This window comes from Pongo abelii, chromosome 15 (genome assembly GCF_028885655.2).
Source record: "Pongo abelii isolate AG06213 chromosome 15, NHGRI_mPonAbe1-v2.0_pri, whole genome shotgun sequence".
Lineage (NCBI taxonomy): Eukaryota > Metazoa > Chordata > Mammalia > Primates > Hominidae > Pongo > Pongo abelii.
In genome coordinates, this window is record NC_072000.2 from 25547332 (window position 1) to 25571008 (window position 23677).

At 35.4% G+C, this 23677-nt stretch overlaps 1 gene segment (V, D, J or C); it reads left to right on the forward strand.

The window, feature by feature from the left end:
• The first annotated feature begins 19424 nt into the window (after positions 1-19424).
• Positions 19425-20093, forward strand: LOC134760143 (T cell receptor alpha variable 22-like). The segment is given in 2 exon segments: positions 19425-19513; positions 19702-20093. Coding segments are annotated over 2 exon segments (471 nt in total).
• Positions 20094-23677: the final 3584 nt, after the last annotated feature.

Consider the following 23677-nt stretch of genomic DNA (forward strand, 5'->3'; position numbering starts at 1 on the left):
AATCCCAGCACTTTGGGAGGCTGAGGTGGGCGGATCATGAGGTCAGGAGATTGAGACCATCCTGGCAAACATGGTGAAACCCTGTCTCTACTAAAATACAAAAAAATTAGCCAGGTGTTGTTGTGCGTGCCTGTAGTCCCAGCTACTTGGGAGGCTGAGGCAGGGGAATTGCTTGAACCTGGGAGACAGAGATTGCAGTGAGCGGAGATTACAGTGAGCCGAGATTGCACCATTGCACTCCATCCTGGTGACAGAGTTAGACTCCATCTCAAAAAAAAAAAAAAAAAAGAAAAGAAAAAAAAATTCTGCACTTAAACTTGACCAATTGGATCTGACAGAACTTTATAGAATACTTCACTCATCAACCACAGAATATACATTCTTCTCGTTGGCCATAAAGCAACTCTCAATAAATTTTTTTTAAAATGGAGATTATACCAACCATACTCTTAGACAACAGTGAAATAAAAATGGAAATCAATACTAAGGAGATCTCTCAAAGTCACACAATTACATGTTAAACAACTTGCTCCTGGATGATTTTAGATAAACCATGAAATTAAGGCAGACATCAAAAAATTATTTAAAATAAATGAAAGCAGAGACACAACATACAAAAATCTCTGGGATGCAGCAAAATCAGAGATAAGAGGAAAGTTTATGTGCTAAATGCCAATGTCAGAAAATAAGAAAGACCTTAAATTAGCAATCTAACATCATACGTAGAGAAACTGGAAAAAGGACAAACTAACTCCAAAGCTAGCAAAAGAAAAGAAATAACTAAAATCAGAGCAGAACTAAATAAAATCAAGACACAAAAATTCATACAAAGGATAAATAAAACCAAAAGTTGGTTCTTCAAAAAAAATAATAAACAAGATGTATAGACTGCTAGCTAAATTAACAAAGAAAAAAAGAGAAGTTCCAGATAAGCACAATGAAAAATGACAAAGGCAGCATTAAAAATGATACCACAGAAATAAAAAAGATCCTCAGAGACTATTATAAACACTTCTATGCACATGAACTAGAAAATCTAGAGAAAGTGGTTGAATTCCTGGAAGCACACAGTCTTCCAAGATTCAATCAAGAAAAAAATTAAATCAATCATTAAGAATCTACCACCCAAAAAAAAGTCCTGGACCAGAAGGATTCACAGCCAAATTGTACCATATGTACAAAGAAGAGCTTGGACCAATCCTGCTGAAATTATTCCAAAATGTTGAGGAGGACGGATACCTTCCTAACTCATGCTATAAAGCCAGCCTCACCCTGAAACAAAAACATGGTAAAGACATAAAGACAAAAGAAAACTACAGGCCAATATTCCTCATGAATCTAGATGTGAAAATTCTCAACAAAATGCTAGCAAACCGAAACCAGTACTACATCAAAAATTAATTCACCAGAATCAAATAGGCTTCATTTCTGGGATGCAAGGTTTGTTCAACATATGCAAATCAATAAATATGATTCACCACATAAACATAATTAAAAACAAAAGCCATGTGATCATCTCAATAGACACAGAAAAAACTTTTGATAAAATCCAACATCCCTTCATAATAAAAACCTTTAACAAACTAGGCACGGAAGAAACATACCTCAAATTAATAACAGCCATCTATGACAAGCCCACAGCCAACATCATATTGAACAGGTAAAAACTGAAAGCATTCCTCTTGAGAACTGGAACAGGAAAAGAGTGACCCTCTTACTACTCCTAGTCAACATAGTGTTGGAAGTCCTAGCCATAGCAATCAGACAAGAGAAAAAATAAAAGACTTTGAAGTAAGAAAACAGGAAGTCAAAGTATCTCTCTTTGCTGACAATATGATTCTATACCTAGAAAATCCTAAAGACTCTGCCAAAAGACTCCTGGAACTGATCAATCTTTCACTTCCTTGGTTAGATGGATTCCTGGGTATTTATTTTTTTTGTGGCTATGGTAAATGACATGAGAGTGAAAGATCTCTACAAGGATAATTACAAAACACTGCTGAAAGAAATCAGAGTCAACACAAATAAATGAAAAACCATTCCATGCTTATGAATTGAAAGAATCAATATTGTTAAAATGGCAATACTGCCAAAAGCAGTCTAGAGATTCAACACTATCCCTATCAAACTCCCATCATTATTTTTCACAAAATTAGACAAAACTATTCTAAAATTCATATGGAACCAAGAAAGAGCCCAAATTACCAAAGCAAAAAGAACAAAGACAGAGGCATCACATTACTCAACTTCAAACTACACTATAATGCTACAGTAACCAAAATGATAATGGTAACAGTACAAAAACAGACAGATAGACCAATGGAACAGACTAGAGAACAGAGAAATAAAGCCATACACCTACAATCATCTAATCTTCCACAAAGCCAAGGAAAACAAGCAATGGGGAAAGGATTCCCTATTCAATAAATAAACAGAATTGAAAAAAAAAATTTACAGTAAGATCTCAGACTATCAAAATTTCAGAATAAAACCTAGGAAATACCCTTCTTGACATCAGTCTGGGCAAAGGATTTTTGCCTTAAGTCCCCAAAAGCAATTGCAACAAAAATAAAAATTGACAAGAGGGACCTAAATAAGGAGCTTCTGTCTAGCAGAAGAAACTATCAACAGAGTAAACAGACAACCTACAGAACGTGAGATAATATTTGCACACTACGCATCCAACAAAGGTCTTATATCCAGAATCTGCAAGGAACTTAATCAATAAGTTCAATAAGAACAACACAAATAACCACATTAAAACATGGACAAAGGACAAGAACACTTCTCAAAAGAAAACATATCTAAGTGGCCAACAAATGTTTGAAAACAATTCTCACCATCACTAATCATCAGAGGAATGCAAATCAAAACCACAATGAGATACCATCTCACACCAGTCAGAATGGCTATTATTAAAAAGTCAAAAAATAACAGATGCTGGCTAGGCTATGGAGAAAAAGGAACACATACTCTGTTGATGGGGATGTAAATTAGTTCAGCCACTGTAAACAGTTTTTAGAGTGGTTTGGAGATTTCTCAAAAAACTTAAAATAGATCTACCATTCAACCCAGCAATCACATTACTAGGTATATATCCAAAGAAAAGTAAATCATTCTACCAAAAAGACACATGTACTCGCATGTTCATTGCAGTGCTATTCACAATAGCAAGAACACAGAATCAACCTAGGTACCTGTCAAATGTGGATTGAATAAAGAAAATGTGGCACATATACACCATGGAATACTATGCAGCTACAAAAAAGAATGAACTCATGGCATTTGCAGCAACATGGATGCCACTAGAGGCCAAATTTCTAAGTGAATTAATGCAGAAACAGAAAAACCAAATACACGTTTTCTCACCTATAAGTGGGAGCTAAGCATTGGGTACACAAGGACATAAAAATGGGAACAATAGATACTGGGGTTTCCTGATGAGGGTAGGACTGAAAAACTACCTATCGGATACTATGCTCACTACCTGAGTGACAGGATCATTCATACCCCATACCTCAGTGTCACGCAATATACCCATGTAACCGACCTGCACATATACCCTCAAACCTAAAATAAAAGTTGAAATTGTAAAAAAATTAAACATAAAATTGGATATAGTTAGGAAAAAGGGGGCTTGATTAGTGCTACTTTAATAGCTATTATATTCCATAATATAAATGAGCTTCTATTGTTAATGAAAATTAATGAGCTACATTGCAAGAATAAATGTGAGAGTTCACATTTGAAAGAAGTTGAAAGAAGTTACTTTCCCCTACACATGTGGTAACAGCATCTTAGGTAGGCAAACACTTTGCTGTTGGCAATACAGCAGTGAACAGTTACAATTTAACAGGGAAGATGTATACATACAATAAAGCAATTCAAACAAATATATAATTTCAACACATGATAAGGACAATAAATTTTAAAAATGGATATGAAAGATGGTAAAATTGTGTTTACTTTGGCAGGGTGGGGATTATGCTGCTGGTGGTCAGAGAAGGCCTCTCTGAGAAAATAGTTACATTGAGATATGTCAGAAAGATCACAATAGCAAAGTTAAGGTTCCTGCTAAGAAGAGCTGCAGGCGGAGAGAACCACTTGTACGATACAGTGAACTTAATCAATAAATCTTTTGTGTGTGTTCTGTCTTCTCCACCAAGTGACTGTTTGCCCCTCTCTTTCTCTCTCCACAGGCCTTTCTATTCTGTAAGACATAACAGTATTGAAAATTGGCTAATTAATAACCCTACAATGACTTCTAACTGTTCAAGTGAAAGAAAGAGTCGCATATCTCTCACATTATTTATTTTTCTTTTTGTGGAGATGGGGTCTCACCACGTTGCCTAGGCTGGTCTCAAACTCCTGGGCTCAAACAAGTCTCCTGCCTTTGCCTCCCAAACAGCTGGGATTATAGGCATGAACTACCATGATGGGACTCTCATTTTAAGTCAAAAGCTAGAAATGATTAAGCTTAATGAGAAAAGCATGTCAAAGCCCAATCAATAAGCTGACAGATAGACCTCTTGAACTAAACAGCCAAGTTGTGAATGCAAAGGAAAATTTATTGAAGAAAATTAAAAGTGCTACTCCAGGTAAACACATAAATGATAAGAAAGTAAAACAGTCTTACTGCTGATATGGAGAAAGTTTTAGTGTTCTGGATAAAATATCAAAGCAGTTACAATATTCCCTTAAGCCAAATCCTAACGCACAGCAAGGCCCTAACTCTCTTCAATTCTGTGAAGGCTGATAGAGGTGAGGAAGCTGCCAAAGGAAAGTTTGAAGCTACAAGAGGTTGTTTCCTGAGGTTTAAGAAATGAAGTCATCATCATGACATAAAAATGCAAGGCGAAGCAGGAAGTGCTGATGTAGAAGCTGCAGCGAGTTATCCAGAAGATCTAAGACTATTGATGAAGGTGGCTACACTAAACAACAGATTTTCATTGTAGACAAAACAGCTTTCCATTGGAAGAAGATGCCATGTAGGACTTTCATAGCTAGAGAGAGGAAGTCAATGCCTGACTTCAAAACTTCAAAGGACAGGCTGACTCTCTTGTTAGGTGCTAATGCAGCTGATGACTTTAAGTTAAAGCCAATGCTCATTTACCATGCTGAAAATTCTAGGGCCCTTAAGAATTATGCTAAGTCTACTCTGCCTGTGCTCTATAAATGGAACAACAAAACATGGATAACAGCACATCTGTTTATAGCATGGTTTACTGAATATTTTAAGCCCAATGTTGAGATCTGCTGTTTGGGAAAAAAAGGGTTCCTTTCAAAATAGTACTGCTGATTAACAATGCACTTGGTCACCCAAGAGTTCTGATGGAGATGTACAAGGGGATTAATGTTTTCTTGCCTGTGAATGTAACATCCATTCTGCAGCCCTTGGATCAAGGAATAATTTTGGCTTTCAAGTCTTACTATTTAAGAAATACATTTTACGAGGCCATAACTGCCATAGATAGTAATTCCTCTGATGGATCTCAGCAAAGTAAATTGAAAATCTTCTACATGATACCATTAAGAACATTTGTAACTCACAGAAGGAGGTAAAAATATCAAGATTAACAAGAGTTTGGAAGAAGGTGATTCCAGCACTCACAGATGACTTTGAAAGATTCAAGACTTCAGTGGAGTAAGTAACTGCAGGAGTAAATACTTCAGTGGAATAAGTAACTGAAATAATTTTGAAATGATATTGATTGTTCTTGTTTATTTTAACTATCTAGGACACTGCTGTAGAAAGCTTTTAAGAATAGGAGGGAAATCATGGGTTTGGCATGGTTAAGTTGTTTTCTTTCCTGGAGGCAGTAAACAAGTTGAACGGCTCTTGAGGTGCCCTCTGGAGCTCAGAATTTTTAAATGTCAGTTTTAAAAGATCCAAATGATAATCAAAATATAGTGGTAGATAGCAGGAGAACTAGAATTAGAAGTGGAACCTGAAGATGTGATTGAATTGCTTCAATCTCATGATAAAACTAACAAATAAGGAGTTTCTTGAGATGGAATATATTCCTGGTGAAGATGCCATGAACATCGTTAAGATAACAACAAAGGATTTAGAATATTATATAAACTTAGTTGATAAAGCCATAGCAGGTTTTTAGAGGCTTGACACAGATTTTGAAAGAAGTTCTACTACGGGTAAAATGCCATCAAACAGTATTGCAGGCTACAGAGAAATCTTTCATGAAAGGAAGTATTAATTGACGCAGCAAACTTCATTGTTGTCTTATTTCAAGAAATTGCTATAGTCACCCCAACCTTCAGCAATCACATCCTGATCAGTCAGCATCCATCAACATCAAGGCAAGACCCTCCACCAACAAAAAGATTATGACTTGCTGAAAAATCAGATGATCGTTAACATTTTTTAGTAATAAAGTACATTTTAATTAATGTATGTACATTGTTTTTCATAGTGCTATTGTCCACTTAATAGACTACGGTGTAGTGTAAACATAGTTTTTATAAGCACTGAGAAACCAAAAAGTTTGCATGACTCACCTTATTATGGTGGTCTATAATCAGCAGTATTTCAGAGGTACGACTGTCTTTGACTTTGCCATCAACTCAATGACTTACACTCCAGAAATTGTTGTTAGCAGAAGCATACCAAAGGTCAGGCAATGGGAGTGGTTTGTCCCAGTTGCAGGTAATAACGGGGTGCTTTAGAGAGCTTTTTAAAAACAATATAAAAATGATTAATAGCCAATCTGATTTTTAATACCATATGCCAGGAATTCTAAACAATGTCAATGATAAAAAATATTTTGTTGGCCTAAGCTCTAAACAAATGCAGAGGTTACAATTTAGTTTTAATAATAAATGTATGCTTCAAATTATCACATTTTTATTTCTTATCATGTAATAAACAGTTTTCTACATGGAAGTTATTTTGGAGAATTCTCAGTTTTGCAGCTGTCTTCAACATACATGGATTGTAATACAGCGATTTTCCATGTATCTTTTATCCAGTTTCCTCTAATAATATATTATCTTTGATATATTGTATATATATCAAAACAATGATATAATTACAGCCAGAATATGGATGTCGATATAGTCAAGATACAGAACATTTCCATCTCTACAAGCATCCTCATGTTTCCCTTTTATAGCAATAGCAACTTCCATTATGCCACCATCTACTGTTCAACCCCTGGCAACCACTAATTTGTTCTCCATTTCCATAATTTTATCATTTCAAGAATGCTATGTAAATGGAATCATTCAGGATATTTATGAACATGAATATTTTTCACTCTGCATAATTATCTGGAGATTCATACAGGTTGTTGTATATATTAATGTTTCATTCCTTTTCATTGCTGAGTAGAATTTCATAGTATGGATATGCCAGTTTGTTTAACCATTCACTTAATGAAGGACATTTGGGTTGTTTCCAGTTTTGAGCTATTATGATTAAAGCTTCTGTAAGTGTTCATGTACAGGTTTTTGTATGAAGGTGAGTCTTCATACTCTGGAATATATACCAAGTAGTACAATTACTGAGACATGGGGTAAGTGTATGTTTAGTTTTATAAGAAATCACCAAAGTATTTTCTAGATTGCTGTACTGTCTTGCATTCCCACCAGCAATGTTTGAGCAACCTAATTTCTCCACATTTCTGCTAGCATTTTGTGTTGTCATTGGTTAATACTTCAGCAAACTCTAAGAGGTATGGAGAAATCATTGTAGTTTGACTTTGCATATTTCTAATAGCCAGTGACATTAAACATTTTCGGTTTTTCTTTCTTTTTTAAATTAACTAAAGCCCATACTTTATTCTTATTTCCTTGGTTTTTGCCAAATGTCCTTTTTATGTCTGCAGGGTCTGTAATAACACGCCCTCTTTCATTCCAAATATTAGTAATTTGCCTTTTTGTCTTTGTTTTACTACAAGTTTGTCAGTTTTACCCATCCTTTTAAAAACGGCTGTTTAATTTTTGTTTCTGTTTTCAGTTCTATTGATTTCTGCTTTTATCTTGATTAATTCCTTCTTTAAATTTGCTTTGGGTTAATTTTTCCCTTCTTTTTCTTGGTTCTTGAGGCGGGAACTTAGATTTTTGTTTGGATACTTTTTTTCATTTTTAATATTTGCATTTAGGGATATACATGTTCTCTCAATGCTGCTTTGACTATGTCCTACAAATTTTGGCATGTTGTATTTTCATTTCCACTCGGTTCAGTGTATGATTGATTTCCCTTGAGCTTCTTTGATCCTTGGATTATTAGGAAGTATGTTGTTTAATTTTCAAATATTTGGAGATTTTTCTGCTCTCTTTCTGATATTCACTTATAGTTGTATTCTACTGTGGTTATAAAACATAGTCTATTTTTTTTAAAGAAAAAGATATTTGCATGTCTTTACTTAGACTTATTTTTTCTTTTTTATTTTTTTATAAATAGTCTTTATTATTTCAATTCTTTTACATTTAATTTTTTGAGGTTTGTCTTGTGGCCTAAGATATGGCATACTTGGTATACGTTCTACAGGCATTTGAAAAGATTGTTTATTCTGCCATTGGTAGGTGCCATGTTCTAGAAATGGCTATTAGATCCTGTTGGTTAGCAGAGTTGTTGAGTTCATCTGTCCTTGCTAATTTTCTGGCAAGCTTTTCTATTAGTTATTGAGAGTGGGGTGTTGAAGTTTCCAACTATAATTCTAGAATCATCTGTTTCTTCTTTCATTACTATGAGTTTTTCTTCCACATATTTTTTCAGCTCTTTTGGTTGGTGTATACACATTTAACATTGCTATGCCTTCTTGATAGACTGACCCTTTCAACAATATATAATGTTCCTTTCTGTCTCTTCTGTCTCTGGTAATTTGCTTTGCTCAGAAGTCTACTTTACCCGATATCGATATAATTATTTTGACTTTCCTTTGATTAATGTTTGCATGATATATATTTTACTTTCTTTCTTTTTTTTTTTTTTTTTTTTTTTTTTTTGAGACAGAGTCTTGCTCAGCCGCCCAGGCTGGAGTGCAGTGGCGTGATCTCGGCTCACTGCAAGCTCTGCCTCCCGGGTTCACGCCATTCTCCTGCCTCAGCCTCCCAAGTAGCTGGGACTACAGGCGCCCGCCACCACGCCTGGCTAATTTTTTGTATTTTTAGTAGAGACGGGGTTTCACCGTGTTAGCCAGGATGGTCTCAATCTCCTAACCTCATGATCCGCCCACCTCGGCCTCCCAAAGTGATGGGATTATAGGCGTGAGCCACTGCGCCTGGCCTATATTTTACTCTCAACATGCCTATGTCATTAAGTTAGAAATGAGGTTTTCGTAGACAGCTGTAGTTGGATCATATTTCCACTCTTTTCACTTTCTCTGTATCGTAACTCTCTTTTCATTGCTGTTTGTAGACCAATCTCTGTATCTTAATTGGTATATGTACATCATTTGCATTTAATGTAATGTATATTTTAGGGATTAATCTTCCATTTAATTTTGTTTGTTTGTTCTGTTTTTTATTTCCCTGTGTTTTATCTCCTAACTTCTTGTGGATTATTTGACATTTTCTAAAATTCCATTCAATTTACCTGTAATGCCTTGGATGTGCATTTTTGTGTAGCTTTCTTCAGTGTTTGCTCTAATGGCTATTATAAATAGATAACACAGTTATCTATAGGTGATGTCATTCCACCAATTTAAATGAAGTATAAAAACATTGTCTCCCTTTACGTTCAGTTGTCCTCATCAATTCATAATACAATTTTCTTTATGTTTTCCCCAATATATATTTAGAACCTCATCAGACAGTGTTATTATTTTTGTTTGATCCATCAACCATAATTGAAGATACAAGGGAAAGGAAAGCCAACTGTGTTTGCCCATATTTTTGGTTATTTTGTTCTTTTTATTTCCTGATGTCCCGAGTTTCTTTTAAATCATTTTGTTCATGGTTAGAGAGCTCCTTTAGACATTTTTTTTAGGGTAGGTCTGCTGGTGACAATCTTTTATTGGAGAAGGTCATGATTTCACTTCACTCCTGAATGATAATTTTATATGTATATAATTCTGATTGACAGTTCTCTCTTAGCACTTGAAAAATATCTGGCCACTTCCTTCTGGTCTCCCTGGTTTCTATTGAGAAATATACTGTCATTGGAATTGTTTATTTCCCTTGGGTAAGTTGCCATTTTCTTTAGGCTGCTTTCAAGATTTGTTCTTTTTTTAATTTTCAGATTTCATTATGATGTGTATTGGCATAATTTTTTTAGGTATATTCTGAATAGGGTGCTCTCAGCCTCCTGTATCTGTAGGTTTATGACTCTTCACAAATTCGGAAGTTGTCAGCCATTATTCCTTTGAGAACTTTTTTAGCTCTATTTTCTTTTTATACTTCATATAGAATTCTGATAACAAAAATATTAAGACTTTTATTATAGAACTACAGATGTCTAAGGCTCTGATCATCTTTTTCAGTCTATTTTCTCTCTGTTACTCGGATGGACAATTTCTCTTTTTCAGCTTTCTAGTTCACTGGTTCTTTTCTCTGACCTATCCATTCTGCTGTTGAGCTTATCCACTGAGTTTTTAATTTCAGTTATTTTACTTTCAGTTCTAAAATTTTCATTTGTTTCGTTTTCTATCTTCTATTTCTTTGCTGAGACATTCTACTTTAAAAATTTACTTTGAACATGTTTATAATTGCTTGCTGAAGCATTTGAAAATGATGTCTGTTTTAAAACTCTTGTCAGATAATTTTAACACTTGGGTCATCTAGGTGTTCGTGTCTGTTAATTATATTTTCTCATTCATTTTGAGATCTTCCATGTTCTTGATATAATGTGTGATTTTTCTATTGAAACAAGGATGTTTGCAGTATTATTTACTCTTATTTTTAAATCCAAGTTCTGGAAGCTCCTTTGCAATGTCTTTTTTATGCTGTTCTTTGACCATCTCATATTATCTCCATTCCTACTGCTGTAGGCCCTCTTCTCTGTCCATGGGAAATTTCATCTACTCAAAAGGCTTCAATTATCATCTAAGCAGCCTGAGTAGACTACAGATGATAAGACTAGGCTCTGGAGTTATACAGATTTGGGTTCTAAATCCTGCTTTATCTCTTAAAAGCATTGGGACTTAAATAATTTAACTTAGCATCTCTAAAGCTAAATTTTCTAAAATTAGTAACATATTAGCTTTTTATATTAGGTACGATATTCTCTATGAGACATATAACAGATAAATAATTCCACAATACTTTCTTTATGATTGGAGAAAGATTTAATGTAAAGTTAATGAAGCTTAAGCTTCAGGGTCTCTTTCTTGAACAGGTACCTTTCAAGGCTCTAGGAAAGACTAGCACTATGCTCACATTGTCATATATTTGCATATTTTTCTAAAAGTAAGATATTTTAACCACAATTAGTTAAGATCCTTGCTTTCCTACTCCAATTCCCCCTCTATTACAATTCTACTTTTGTCAGGTGGTGACAAAGTGACCATAAGTTTATTTGGAACCAGGCTAATGTGAATTTGAATTAGGGATGCATTTAATTTGGATTTAGTTGGTTTTATTTACATGACTCACAGTTACTTTATTGTATATTTAGATGTTAGCTAGAAAGATTTCACAAGCTTTGAACCAAAATATTTGATACTAATTCTCCTTTACATTACACTCTTTAGCCTTTCCTTTGCTAATGATCCATTCACAAATCTTTGTTTCCTTAACTTTACATCATGAGAGTCTATTGTCAGCAACTTTCCAGTATTTAAAATTGTATTCTACCTCCCTAACTGGCTCTGATATACTTTTTTGTTCCTTTTTTGAGACAGAGACTTGCTCTGTTGCCCAGGCTGGTGTACGGTGGCATGATCATGGCTCACTGCAACCTTTGCCTCCCGGCTCAAGTGACCCTTCTGCCTCAGCCTCCTGAGTAGCTGGGACTACAGGTGCCACCATGCCCAGCTAATTTTTGTATTTTTAATACAGATGAGGCTTCGCCATGTTACCCAAGCTTGTCTCAAACTCCTGGGCTCAAGCAATCTTCCCACTTCAGCCCCCAAAGTGCTGGGATTACAGGTGTGAGCCACTGTGCCTGGCCTCTGATATAGTTTGCTAGTTTCATTGCCCACCACTGCAGTGTCTGTACACTCTATGCTATCTAAACTGGATTCCTTACCTTTGGTTATATTTTTCCTTTGGCAGGAAAAGACCTTGTCCAATCGTTAAGATTTTTATTAACTTCTTTCTAATTGGTCACAAAATGTTTACATTTATAAAGATAAAGTAACACTCTTACTACATCAATACAATGAGGACATTAACAGCTGTGGCAGGAAGAATTCTAAGATGGTACCCAAGATATCTGCCCTTCGGTGTACATGAGTTGTATAATCTCCCTTGATTGTTGGCAGGCCCTAGAATTTGATGAATGTCACTCCTGTAATTAGGTCATATGGCAAAGGTGAAGGGATTTTGCTCATGTAATTAAAGTCCCTAATTAGTTTCCTTTGAGTTCATCAAGAGGGAGATTATCCTTGATGGACCCTATCCAATCAAGTGGGCTGTTTAAAAGGGTTAGACTTTTAAAAGGCTTAGGCTTCTGAGCAGAGAGCATCCTGCTAGAGGAGTCAAGCTGCCATGAGTTCTACAGCTACAAGAAAATGAATTCTGCCAATAACTAAATGAGCTTGGAAGAGGACTCCCAAGCCTCAGACAAGACTCTGACCTTCACTGACTGTTTGATTACAGCTTTATGAGATCCAGCTTAGCTGCTCCTTACAGAAACTGTAAGATAATTAATAGGTGGTATTCTAAGTTGCTACGTCCATGGCAATTTGTTATACAGCAATGGAAAGCTAATATAGACTTAATAAACTAGTTAATGAGTGTCACCAGTTCATAATACTTAGGATTTATTACAGAATAAGAAAACTTGAAATGTAGTGAAGTCTTATAGCACATAGTAACTTTCTCAAATTTGACTATATTCCTAAAAATTTACATGACATTAACACAATGCACTGTGAATTAAAAAAATTGATCAGACATGTTTGGAGTAAAGATGGCATTATCTTATTTTCTCTATATAGGAAATACTACAAATTTATTGTCATATGAAGTCAATTAAGAAGTATGGAACCGAAAAATATAAAAACAAAAAATATTAATGCCAGCAAGGACGTGGAGAAAAGGGAACTCTTGTACACTGTTAGTAGGACTGTAAATTAGTATAACCACTATGGAGAACGTATGGAGTTTCCTCAAAAAACTAAAACCTGAGCTACCATAAGATCCAGCAATTCCACTGCTGGGTATATACCCAGAAGAAAAGAAATCAGTATATTGAAGAGGTATCTGCACTCCTGTTTGTTGCAGCACTGTTTACAACAGCTAAGATTTGGAAGCAATCTAAGTGTCCATCAACAGACGAATGAATAAATAAAATGTGGTACATATACACAATGGAGTATTATTCAGCCATAAAAAAACAATGAGATCCTGTCATTTGCGAGAACATAGACGGAATTGGAGCTCAGTATGTTAAGTGACATAAGCCAGGCACAGAAAGACAAACATTGCATTTTCTCATTTATTTGTGGGATCTGAAAATCAAAACAATTGAACTCATGGACATAGAGAGTAGAAGGATGGTTACCAGAGGCTGGGAAGAGTAGTGGGGGAATGAGGGGGGAGGTGGGGACGGTTAATGAGTACAAAAATATAGAAAGAATGAGTAAGACCTACTATTTGATAGCACAACAGGGTGACTATAGTCAAAAGTAATTTAATTGTGAATTTTAAAATAATGTACAGTTACACTAAAAGTGTAATTGGATTGTTTGTAACACAAAGGATAAGTGCTTAAGGAGATGAAAACCCCATTCTCCATGATGTGATTATTTCACATTGCATGCCTGTATCAAAACAGCTTGTATACCCCTAAAATATATACACCGACTATGTACCCACAAAAATTGAAAATGTAAAAATTTAAAAATAAAGTATTATAGAAGTGTGTCAGATAAATAAGTAAGAAAATATGTAAATTTCTGATTTTATATTTATGGTATTTGTGTTTTAAAATTTATAGTTTGTTGTGATTTTATTTCTCACCTAAAATTATTTTTGTACCCAGTTTTGTTCTTATTTTTATGTTATTCTTTTAAAAATCCTCCATCTTGTAAGTTTCAGGCTTACAAACGTAAATCCTCCTTTGTACATTATCATAAATCTTTGAAATTCAACACTAGAAGGGCAGGAAGGATGTGGAGGAAGTTCACAAAAATTGTGAATTTCTCCTTAGCCCTCTATTTGACCCCTGGAGGGCGTTGTTGCCTAAATTGGAAATGGCTTTTCTGTAAAAGATTAGAATAAGCTTCTTCCTTCTCTACAGGTTAAAGAGGTGTCCTTTCTGACTGAGCATTCTTTTAGACAGCGATGTATAAAGAATCTCAGACACCAGAGGCAGGCAAGTTTGTCAAGAGAGCATATCTTACTAGCAGTTTCTACAAGATCCCTAAGAAGAAGAAATCTAAATCCCTGCCATTTCTCCTTAGTTTCAACCTGGATTCAAGTTACCCCGTTGTCAGATTGTGTCTGTGGGGAATCTCCTGGAAAGGTGCATGCTGCACCTTCATTGCTTGGCTAGATCTTATTGTGTGTCTTGATGCTTGGGGTAATCCTGTTCCCAAGTGGGTATCATTCCATTTTACTCTCTTGTCCACAAATGGAGCATTGTCTATTTGACTCTGAATACAGACTTTTTGTGTTAACTGAGTTCACTGACACAGCATTGGCATTGTAGGAAAAACCAGTGCCCAGTCTGTGACCCAGCCTGATGTTCATGTCGGTGTCCCTGAAGGAGCCCCTCTGGAGCTGAGGTGCAACTATTATTGATCTTCTGTTCCAACATATCTTTTCTGATATGTGCAATATCTCAGTCAAGGACTCCAGCTTCTCCTGAAGTACATATAGGGATATAGGGTTGTTTCAGGAATTAATGGTTTTGAGGCTGAATTTAGGAAGAATGAAAACTCCTTCCTCCTAAGGAAACCCTCAGCCCATTGGAACGACATGCTGAGTACTTCTGTGCTGAGTCCCGCATTGCCTGGGACTGTAGTGGGGGCTACATACAAACTACCTGAGACACATAGCTTAAATAACTGAGGATGTCAGCCTCAGTTATTTTCAGGAAGTTGACGTGTTCTGTGAAAGCAAACAGTACAAAGAAAGTAGAATCCTGTCTAGCATTTAGTTCCTATGGACATCTTAGATTTCTTTAATTTATTTTCTTATTTGCCATTTTGCAAAGGAAAGAGCTTGTACCTGATTCTAGAAGAAATTAGACTATAGGATTTGTAACAAGCTGGAGGAGGTGATTTGCACCATGTTACTTGAGATAGTGATGGACTGAGATGACTTAAGGTTGGCCATGTGGATTGGTATAAGGCAAATCAATTTGCTTTTAGTTATTAATCTCATCTCTCATGCAATCAGAAACCCAGAATGAGTGTTTATTTCAAGTTGTATTATCTACAGATTATTTTACCTGGTATCCTGACCTCAGTGAGCTACAGTCCTTTGAGGAAAGAAGCCTCTTCAAAGGACTTCAGCTTACTGATGAAAGTATTTGAGACTGGGAGACTTAATTAAAGCTGACATTTAAGGATGTGTGCAAGGCCATCTTTCCAAAGACAATATAAGTAAAAAGGGAAAAAAAGACTTTATTTTTTTAATCTGGTGGTCCCCAGCAAAAGGCAATCTAAATTAAACACAATATCATGGCAAAGCTCCACGTGGAATCTTGGGGTTGGTTGTTCTATGGATGACCTGCCCTTTATTAGTTCTACCCAGATTACCTCTCTCCTGTTTTTCTCCCTTTCAATTCAATTTCCCTAATACTTGCTGAGTGTCCAATAACTATTATTGATTCCTTAACCATATTTAATTATTTCTCTACACCATTCCTCATAGTGCCAATAGTAACTATTTGCAACGTTCTTGAGCAGTTAATCCAATGTTGTGCCTGCAGAACTTTTATTTCTACTTCAGTGAAAATATAGGTGTTCTTATTTTTCACCCCCTTTGCCTCCAAATCCATTTACAGATAATTATTATTATTTATGGAGTCTGGGGCAAAAGCAAAAACAAATTATTTTCATAACTTTTAAAAACAGCTAATTTTATTTTAAACCATTAGAATAATCTAGTAAACCTAAAAAGCAAAATATAAATAATAATTAACAATGAATAGTTTTAATAAGATGTATTTAAATAAAATTAGAATTTATTTGTTTTTAAGTTTAATTAGATTACAATATTTAAAATAAATGCTAGTTTCAACATCCATCTAGTTGATAAAGAAGCTAATCAGTGTCACTCTTTATGCAGATTCAATCTAGGATAAATAAATGCAATTTAAAACTAATGTTGTTGAATATTACAAAGTGTTCCAGCAATCATGAGCAACTATAGTGAATACTATGCTGATTCATGAGTACCCTGAAGAACCACAAATGAGTACATAAGAGATGCAAGAAAATAGATCCTCAGCACCCTTGGGAAACAGTATTTCTTTATGTAAGAATCTATTGCCTCCATGCTGAGAGGGAAGATGGGGCTAGCTAATTAATTTTTTCCTTCTCTTCCTTGAAACCCCTCCACCCTTGGCCCCAATTCCAAATCAGAGTCATATGAAGTCAATTAAGACGTATGGAACCAAAAAATTTAAAAACAAAAAGTGTTAATGCTGGCAAGGACATGGACAAGAGGGAACCCTTGTACACTGTTTGTAGGAGTGTAAATTAGTATAGCCACTATGAAGAACAGTATGGAGGTTCTTCAAAAACCTAAAACCTGAGCTACTATAAGATCATATTTACTTATTTTTCTACACCATTCCTCACAGTGCCAATAGTAACTATTTGGAACGTTCTTGAGCAGTTAATCCAATGTTGTGCCTGCAGAACTTTAATTTCTACTTCAGTGAAAATGTAAGTGTTCTCATTTTTCATCCCCTTTACCTCCAAATCCATCTACAGATAGTTATTATTATTTATGGATTCTGGGGGAAAAGCACAAACAAATTATTTTCGTATAAACAGAGTCTGCCTCCTATGGCAGGAGCGGCACAACCCACAAATATTTATAATATTCAAAAAGGACAAAGGTCAAGGTATGTGAAGAGGTATTTTTCTCAAATCTGAAAAATGGTGTTAGTGGTTTTTTACAGATTGTGCCCGGTCCTGAGTGACAGAGACAGCCTGTGTTCTTCAGTACGTGTGTGTGTGTGTGTGTGTGCGTGTGTGAGATTGGGTGGCCCTATAAAATATGAGGCTCTGGGTAGGGCTCTTGCCTGATTCTAAGGGTCATATTTTCCAGAACCTTGCTCATCTTCTCTCCTCCTTGTATTTAGAACAAAGGGTCACTTTTCAAAGTTTGCCATCTTTACTTTTGTTACTCTCCAGTCTTGTCACCTCCACAGAAGGCATGTAGCATCACATCCCCATCAAGTCACATCCTGTAATAGAAGTTTGACGTAATTGTTACTGTCTTGGTGCTCATGTGGTGTTTAAGGATGCTTTTTAAAAATGATATCCTGTAAACCTTTATTACATTCAGAGAGATGTTTGTCTCCTCACTATATCACAAGCTCTATGAAGGAAAAACCGCATCCAATTCATTTTTTTTTTTTAATTTCCAAGGTCTCAAACACTCTTAAATATATTGGTTTTACTAAAACTGAATCAAATTAGTGAGCTCATATTTTTTCAGTTCATAGATATGAATTAAATGGATGTTATAACTACATTAAATTACATTTAAAGTATTTATCTTCATAAAAGCCACCGTGGGGTCTCATGGTCCTATTTATGGTACTCTTCATTCTGTGGACACTTCTGTTGGTTCAAGTCAACCCACAGGTACAGCCCTAGGAAAAGACAGCTGGGCTGAGCTGTCCATATATGCTGAGGAAGATGTGCTCTTTCTCAAGGTTTTAGCACATCAGGAGGCACTATAGGCTTTTCTTAAATTGAGGGACGACTCTGAAGGATCTAGTAGTGAATAGTTGTTGAAAGATCTGAGAAATAGATTGAGTATAAGGATGAGGGCCAGTAATAGTAAAGACGGAAGAAAAATTATGTGTAAGGACAAACTAAGTCATTATCAGCACATAAGAAACATATTTTTGCTGAGTATTTTCAATTGTAGCTCTGTCCTCTAAAACAATATAAATGACATATGAATATTCAAGTTCTAGGTTATATTTGAAATGCATATATATATATCTATATTTAAATTTTTGTCTTTGTCTATATCATTATCTTTATCTGTATCTATCAGAAAATATTCCTGGATCAAACAGAATCATACACAGCAAGAAGGAAAGTGGAGAATTCCAAAGAAGAGAATTCAGATTTTAAAAAATTTTTATTTCCTAAGATTTCCTAAGAAAAAAATATGAACTTTTATTTCGCAGGTCCAAAATTATTTCTAAACTGTTGAAAGCCATCTTTTCTTTAGTTTTCTTCTGTCCCTTTCCTGTAACTAGAACCCCCTATCCTCAACCAAAAATAAATAAATAAATACATAAATAAAGGAGAGAGAGAGAAAAGGAAGAACATGGAAGCAAAAGGTAATGATAGAAAAGTGAGAACATGGAACCAAAAGGTAATGATAGGAGAAAGTGGAAGGAAAAGAGCAAGACAGAAAAAAAATAAAGAAAAAAAGATTTACTGGACTGTAAGATGAGCTATAAAGGAAGTTTGTATAAAACAAGAATCAGAAAAACAAAACATATTGCCCATCCAGAGTAACATGTAGAAAAAATATTTGAATTGATCTTATTTTTTCTCTCACAATTTACAGTCTTACTAGGGCCATTTCTTATAACAATATTTACCACAATTCTTGATTATTTCAGGAGAGTCCTAATCCACATATTTCATATATTCTAATAATAAAAATTATTACATATATAATACGTAACATGTATGTTCTTATTACTTTACATGACTGGAATGACTTTCACCTAAATTAATTCATTGGTTAATAAAGACCCTCTTGTCAGAACACATTCTTGTTTTGGGGTTTTAAACTGTGGACACTCATTCTGTGATCCCCTCCAGGCTCGAATTAGTATTAGAGTTGAGGCACGTTCTTTCACATTCTTTACACATTCTTTACTATATCCAGAATTATTAGAAAACTTCCCTCAGGTTATGGAATAATGACCTTTCTTTTTCCCTTCCACTCCACCCCTTTCCACCCCGGTTCTCAGCCAGGTTTAAGCCGGCTGGTGGGGCTTCCTGTCACCGAACGCTGTTTAAAAACTCAGTAGCATCTGGGCGTGAGCAGGCTTTGTCGGGTGGAGCTGATTGGTTGCAGGAGAAGCAACAGTTCCAGAGCCAAGTCATGACACCGACCTCCCCAAGGTTTAGTTAAGTATATCTTACGGTGAAAATGCCCGGAGCAAGAAGGCAAAGCATCATGAAGAGGATATTGGGAGCTCTGCTGGGGCTCTTGAGTGCCCAGGTTTGCTGTGAGTTGGGGCTGTCCAAGGTGGGAATCCAAAAGGATTTAGCAGCTGCAGCCTTGTTGAGGGGAGGAAGAGAAAGGAGTTAGTTAAGTCTTGCAGTCTTTCTATTCACACAATCTGTGGGGGCATTTTCAGGGTTTTCAGATATTAAACTCCCCATCACTTATGACTTTTTCTCCATTTCTGGCCAGGTGTGAGAGGAATACAAGTGGAGCAGAGTCCTCCAGGCCTGATTCTCCAGGAGGGAGCCAATTCCACGCTGCGGTGCAATTTTTCTGCCACTGTGAACAATTTGCAGTGGTTTCACCAAAACCCTTGGGGACAGCTCATCAACCTGTTTTACATTCCCTCAGGGACAAAGCAGAATGGAAGATTAAGTGCCACGACTGTCACTACGGAACGCTACAGCTTATTGTACATTTCCTTTTCCCAGACCACAGACTCAGGCGTTTATTTCTGTGCTGTGGAGCCACAGTGCTCCCCAGGCACCTGCAGCCTGTACACAAACCCCCACCTGGGTTCAGTTCCTCTACCAGTAACAACTACATCACGAGGCCACGACAGCAGCATTTGCACAGCTTAATATTCCTTTTGTACATAGGTAGAGTTTTAACCACAGATTCTTTTTGGCTCTACAGGTTTGAGACTTTGGTCTTTATTTTCCCTTTTCAATACACACCTCCTCCTACCCTATAAATATCTAACTTGGAAGGAGTAGAGTAGCTGATAAGAGGACAGAATCAAAATAAATATTTAAGTGACAGTATGCAGGACTCCAAAAGGGTAAAAAGTAAAAAGAGTAAAAAGAAAAGAAACACCATTCCAATAAGCGTGTTGTTAGACATTAATTAGACCGTAATCCAGCTTAGTTGTGTGTCTCAAGCACATTCAAGTCTGCCTCACCACATTATGTACCAACAAGCAAGGGCAAATATTTGCATCCTATCCCACTAGTGCAGCAAAGTAAAATTTCTTTGAATATTAACATACTGAGAAATAGCTCTGGAGAAGAAACTTTAAAATGTTATGTTCCACTCAACTAGTCCCATATGTGTTTTTCAGCTTGTTGTGTAACCTAGAATATGATCTATCCTGGAAAATATAACCATGCATGCTTGAGAAGAATGTGTAATCTGATCTTGGGTAGATAGATGTCTGTTAGGTCTACCTGGCTTTTGTGTTGTTCAAGTCTTCTATTTCCTTGTTGGTATTCTATTTGTCCTATCTATTATTGAAAGTGAGGTATTGAGTCTTCACCTGTTATTCTTGAATTTTCTGTTTTTCCCTTCAATTCTGTCAGTTTTTGTGCATCATGTATTTTGGGATATGTCATTAGGTGCATATATGTTTACAACTGATATATTCTTAATGGATGCCTTTTTATCATTATAAAATTTCCCTTTTTATCTCTAGTAACATTTTTTGATTTAAAGTATACTTTGTCTAATAATAACATAGTGACTCCAGTTATATCTTTTTCTATCCTTTTACTTTCAACTTATTTGTATCTTTGTATCTAACTTGTGTCTCTGACAGTGTATAGTTGTGTGTGTGTGTGTGTAGCCATTCTGATAATCTCTGCTTTTTGATTGGATTGTTTAATCCATTCACATTGAGTGTTATCATTGATATAGATTATATCTGGCATTTTAATTTTATTTTCTTTCTGTCTTATGTCTTTTTTCTTCCTCTGTACCTCCTTAACTGCTTTCCTTTGCATTAGGTGAATATTTTATAGTATAATATTTTAATTCCTTTATTTTTTCACTATGCTTTTTCAATTATTTTCTTGGTGGAAGTTTTAGTACTTACAATATATATACATCCAAACTTGTCAGAATTCACTTCAGATTTTATGCTAACTTAACTCCAATGGGATTTTCAGATGTCACTTCTATAGAGGTCTATTTCTTATTCTCTTTATTATTGTTATTCACATTATATGTATATATGTTACAAACAATAGATTATTATAATTATTTCTTTATATAATTTTTATAATTATTTCTTTATATAATCTTATGTTTTATAAGCTGAGAAGGAAAAAAGAAAAGCAAATATATATTGAAGTGTTTGTTGTTAACCTTCTTACTTTCATTTCTGGTTCTCTTCATTTGTTCCTGTGCACTTAATCATAGCCAAAAGGTCGAGAAGTGATCATTTGTTCCTGTGGATTCAAGTTGCCATCTCGTGTCATTGTCTTACTCCGATATAGTTTTGCAATCTGCCTTTCTCCTTTATTCTTCTATTGTCAAATATATTACATTCCTATAAGTCCAATAATATAATTATATATGTATTGTTTTATACAGTAGTTATTTAAATCAGTTAATAGTAGAAAGGGGATAAATATGCAGTCACACTAACTTTTTAGTATGTGTGTGGATGCAAATTACTGTTTGAAGTCCCTTGCTCCCAGCCTGAAGATCCTCCTTTATTATTGCTTGAAGGTAGATCTGCTTGCAATAAATTCTCTCAGTTTGTATTTATCTAGGAATGTCTTTATTTTACCTTCATGTCTGAAAGATACTTTTGCTGAATATAGGATCTTCATTGGTGGTATATTTCTTTCAGCACTTTGAATATATCTTCTCACTGCCTTCTAGTTGTGTTGTTTTTGTTGGGAAGTCAGCTGTTAATTTTATTGAGTTTCTCTATAAATATTTGTTTTTCTCTTTCTACTTTAAGATTCTATTTCTCTTTCAACATTTTTGCTATGATGTGTCTGAGTGTGGATCTCTTTGCATTCATTTTACTTAGAGTTCACTGAGCTTCCTAGATGAGTAGATTAATGTTTTTTTGAATCTGGGAATTCTCAGCCATTGTTTCTTCAAATTTTTTTGTTCCTTTTTCTTTCCTTTCCTTTTTCTGGTACTCTCACTATGCATATATTGGTGTGCTTAATGATGTACCACATTTCTCTGAGTCCCTGTTTATTTTTCTTTATTCTTTTTTCTGTCTGGTTTTCAGATTGCATAATCTCTACAGATGTATCTTTAAGTTCACTGATTCCTTGTTCAGGGAGCCCAAACCTACTGTTTGACCCTCCAGTGAATTTTTTATTTGGTTATTGCACTTTCCCAACTCTAGAATTTCTATTTTGTTCCTTTCATAAAAAATAATTTTTACCACTTTATAGATATTCTCTAGCTGATAAGAAGTCATCATCATATCTTTTTTACTTCCCTAAGCATGGTTTTATTTCTTTGAGCATACTTAAAACAGCTGTTTCGAAATTTTTGTCTGTGAAATCCAACATCTAAGTCATAGAAAAGGCAGTTGCCATTACCCAATTTATTTCTCTTGTGTAAGAATCACATTTTCCTGTTTGGGGCATATCTTATAATTTTTTGTTTTAAACTAGACATGTTAGATAACATATTATATTAGTTTTCTATGGCACTCTTATGGGTTGAATTGTGTTTCTCAAAATTCAAGATGAAATCCTAGCTCCCAGTACCTCAGAATGTGACGTTATTTGAAAATAGGGTCATTGCAGATGTAATTAGTTAAGATAAAGTCATTAGAATGGACCCTAATTGTGATGGTTAATGTTAAGTGTTATCTTGATTGGACTGAAGAATGCCTAGATAACTGGTAAAGCGTTGTTTCTGGGTGTGTCTGTGAGGGTGTTGCCAGAGGAGATTGATATTTGAGTCAGTGAACTGGGAAAGGAAGACCCACACTCTGTGGGTGGGCACCACCCAATAGGCTGTGCAGCTAGAACAAAGCAGGTGAAAGAAGGTGGGATAACGTTGCTTGCTGAGGCTTCTGGCTGCCTACTTTGTCCCATACTGGAGGCTTCCTTCTGCTTCTCCTGTCCTTTTGTTCCTGGACCAAACTGAGGTTGGGGCTGCTATTTTTTACAGCCAAATAACGAGATGCAGATGAATGGAGAGGAAGAGAGTTTTTATTTCTGTAGTCAGTTACAGGGACACTGCCTGGAAATTATTGCCAGACTAACTCAAAATTACAAAGTTTTTTGAGAGTTTTATATACCTTCTAAGTTATATGTCTACGTGTAAGTGTGCATTCATTTAAAGACATAAGTGATTAACTTCTTTTAATCTATAACTAAGGTCTGAGTCCTGAAGACCTTCTTCTAGAATCTCAGTAAGTTTACTTAATCTAAATGGGTTTAGGTGCTGAGGTGATTACACTTATCTG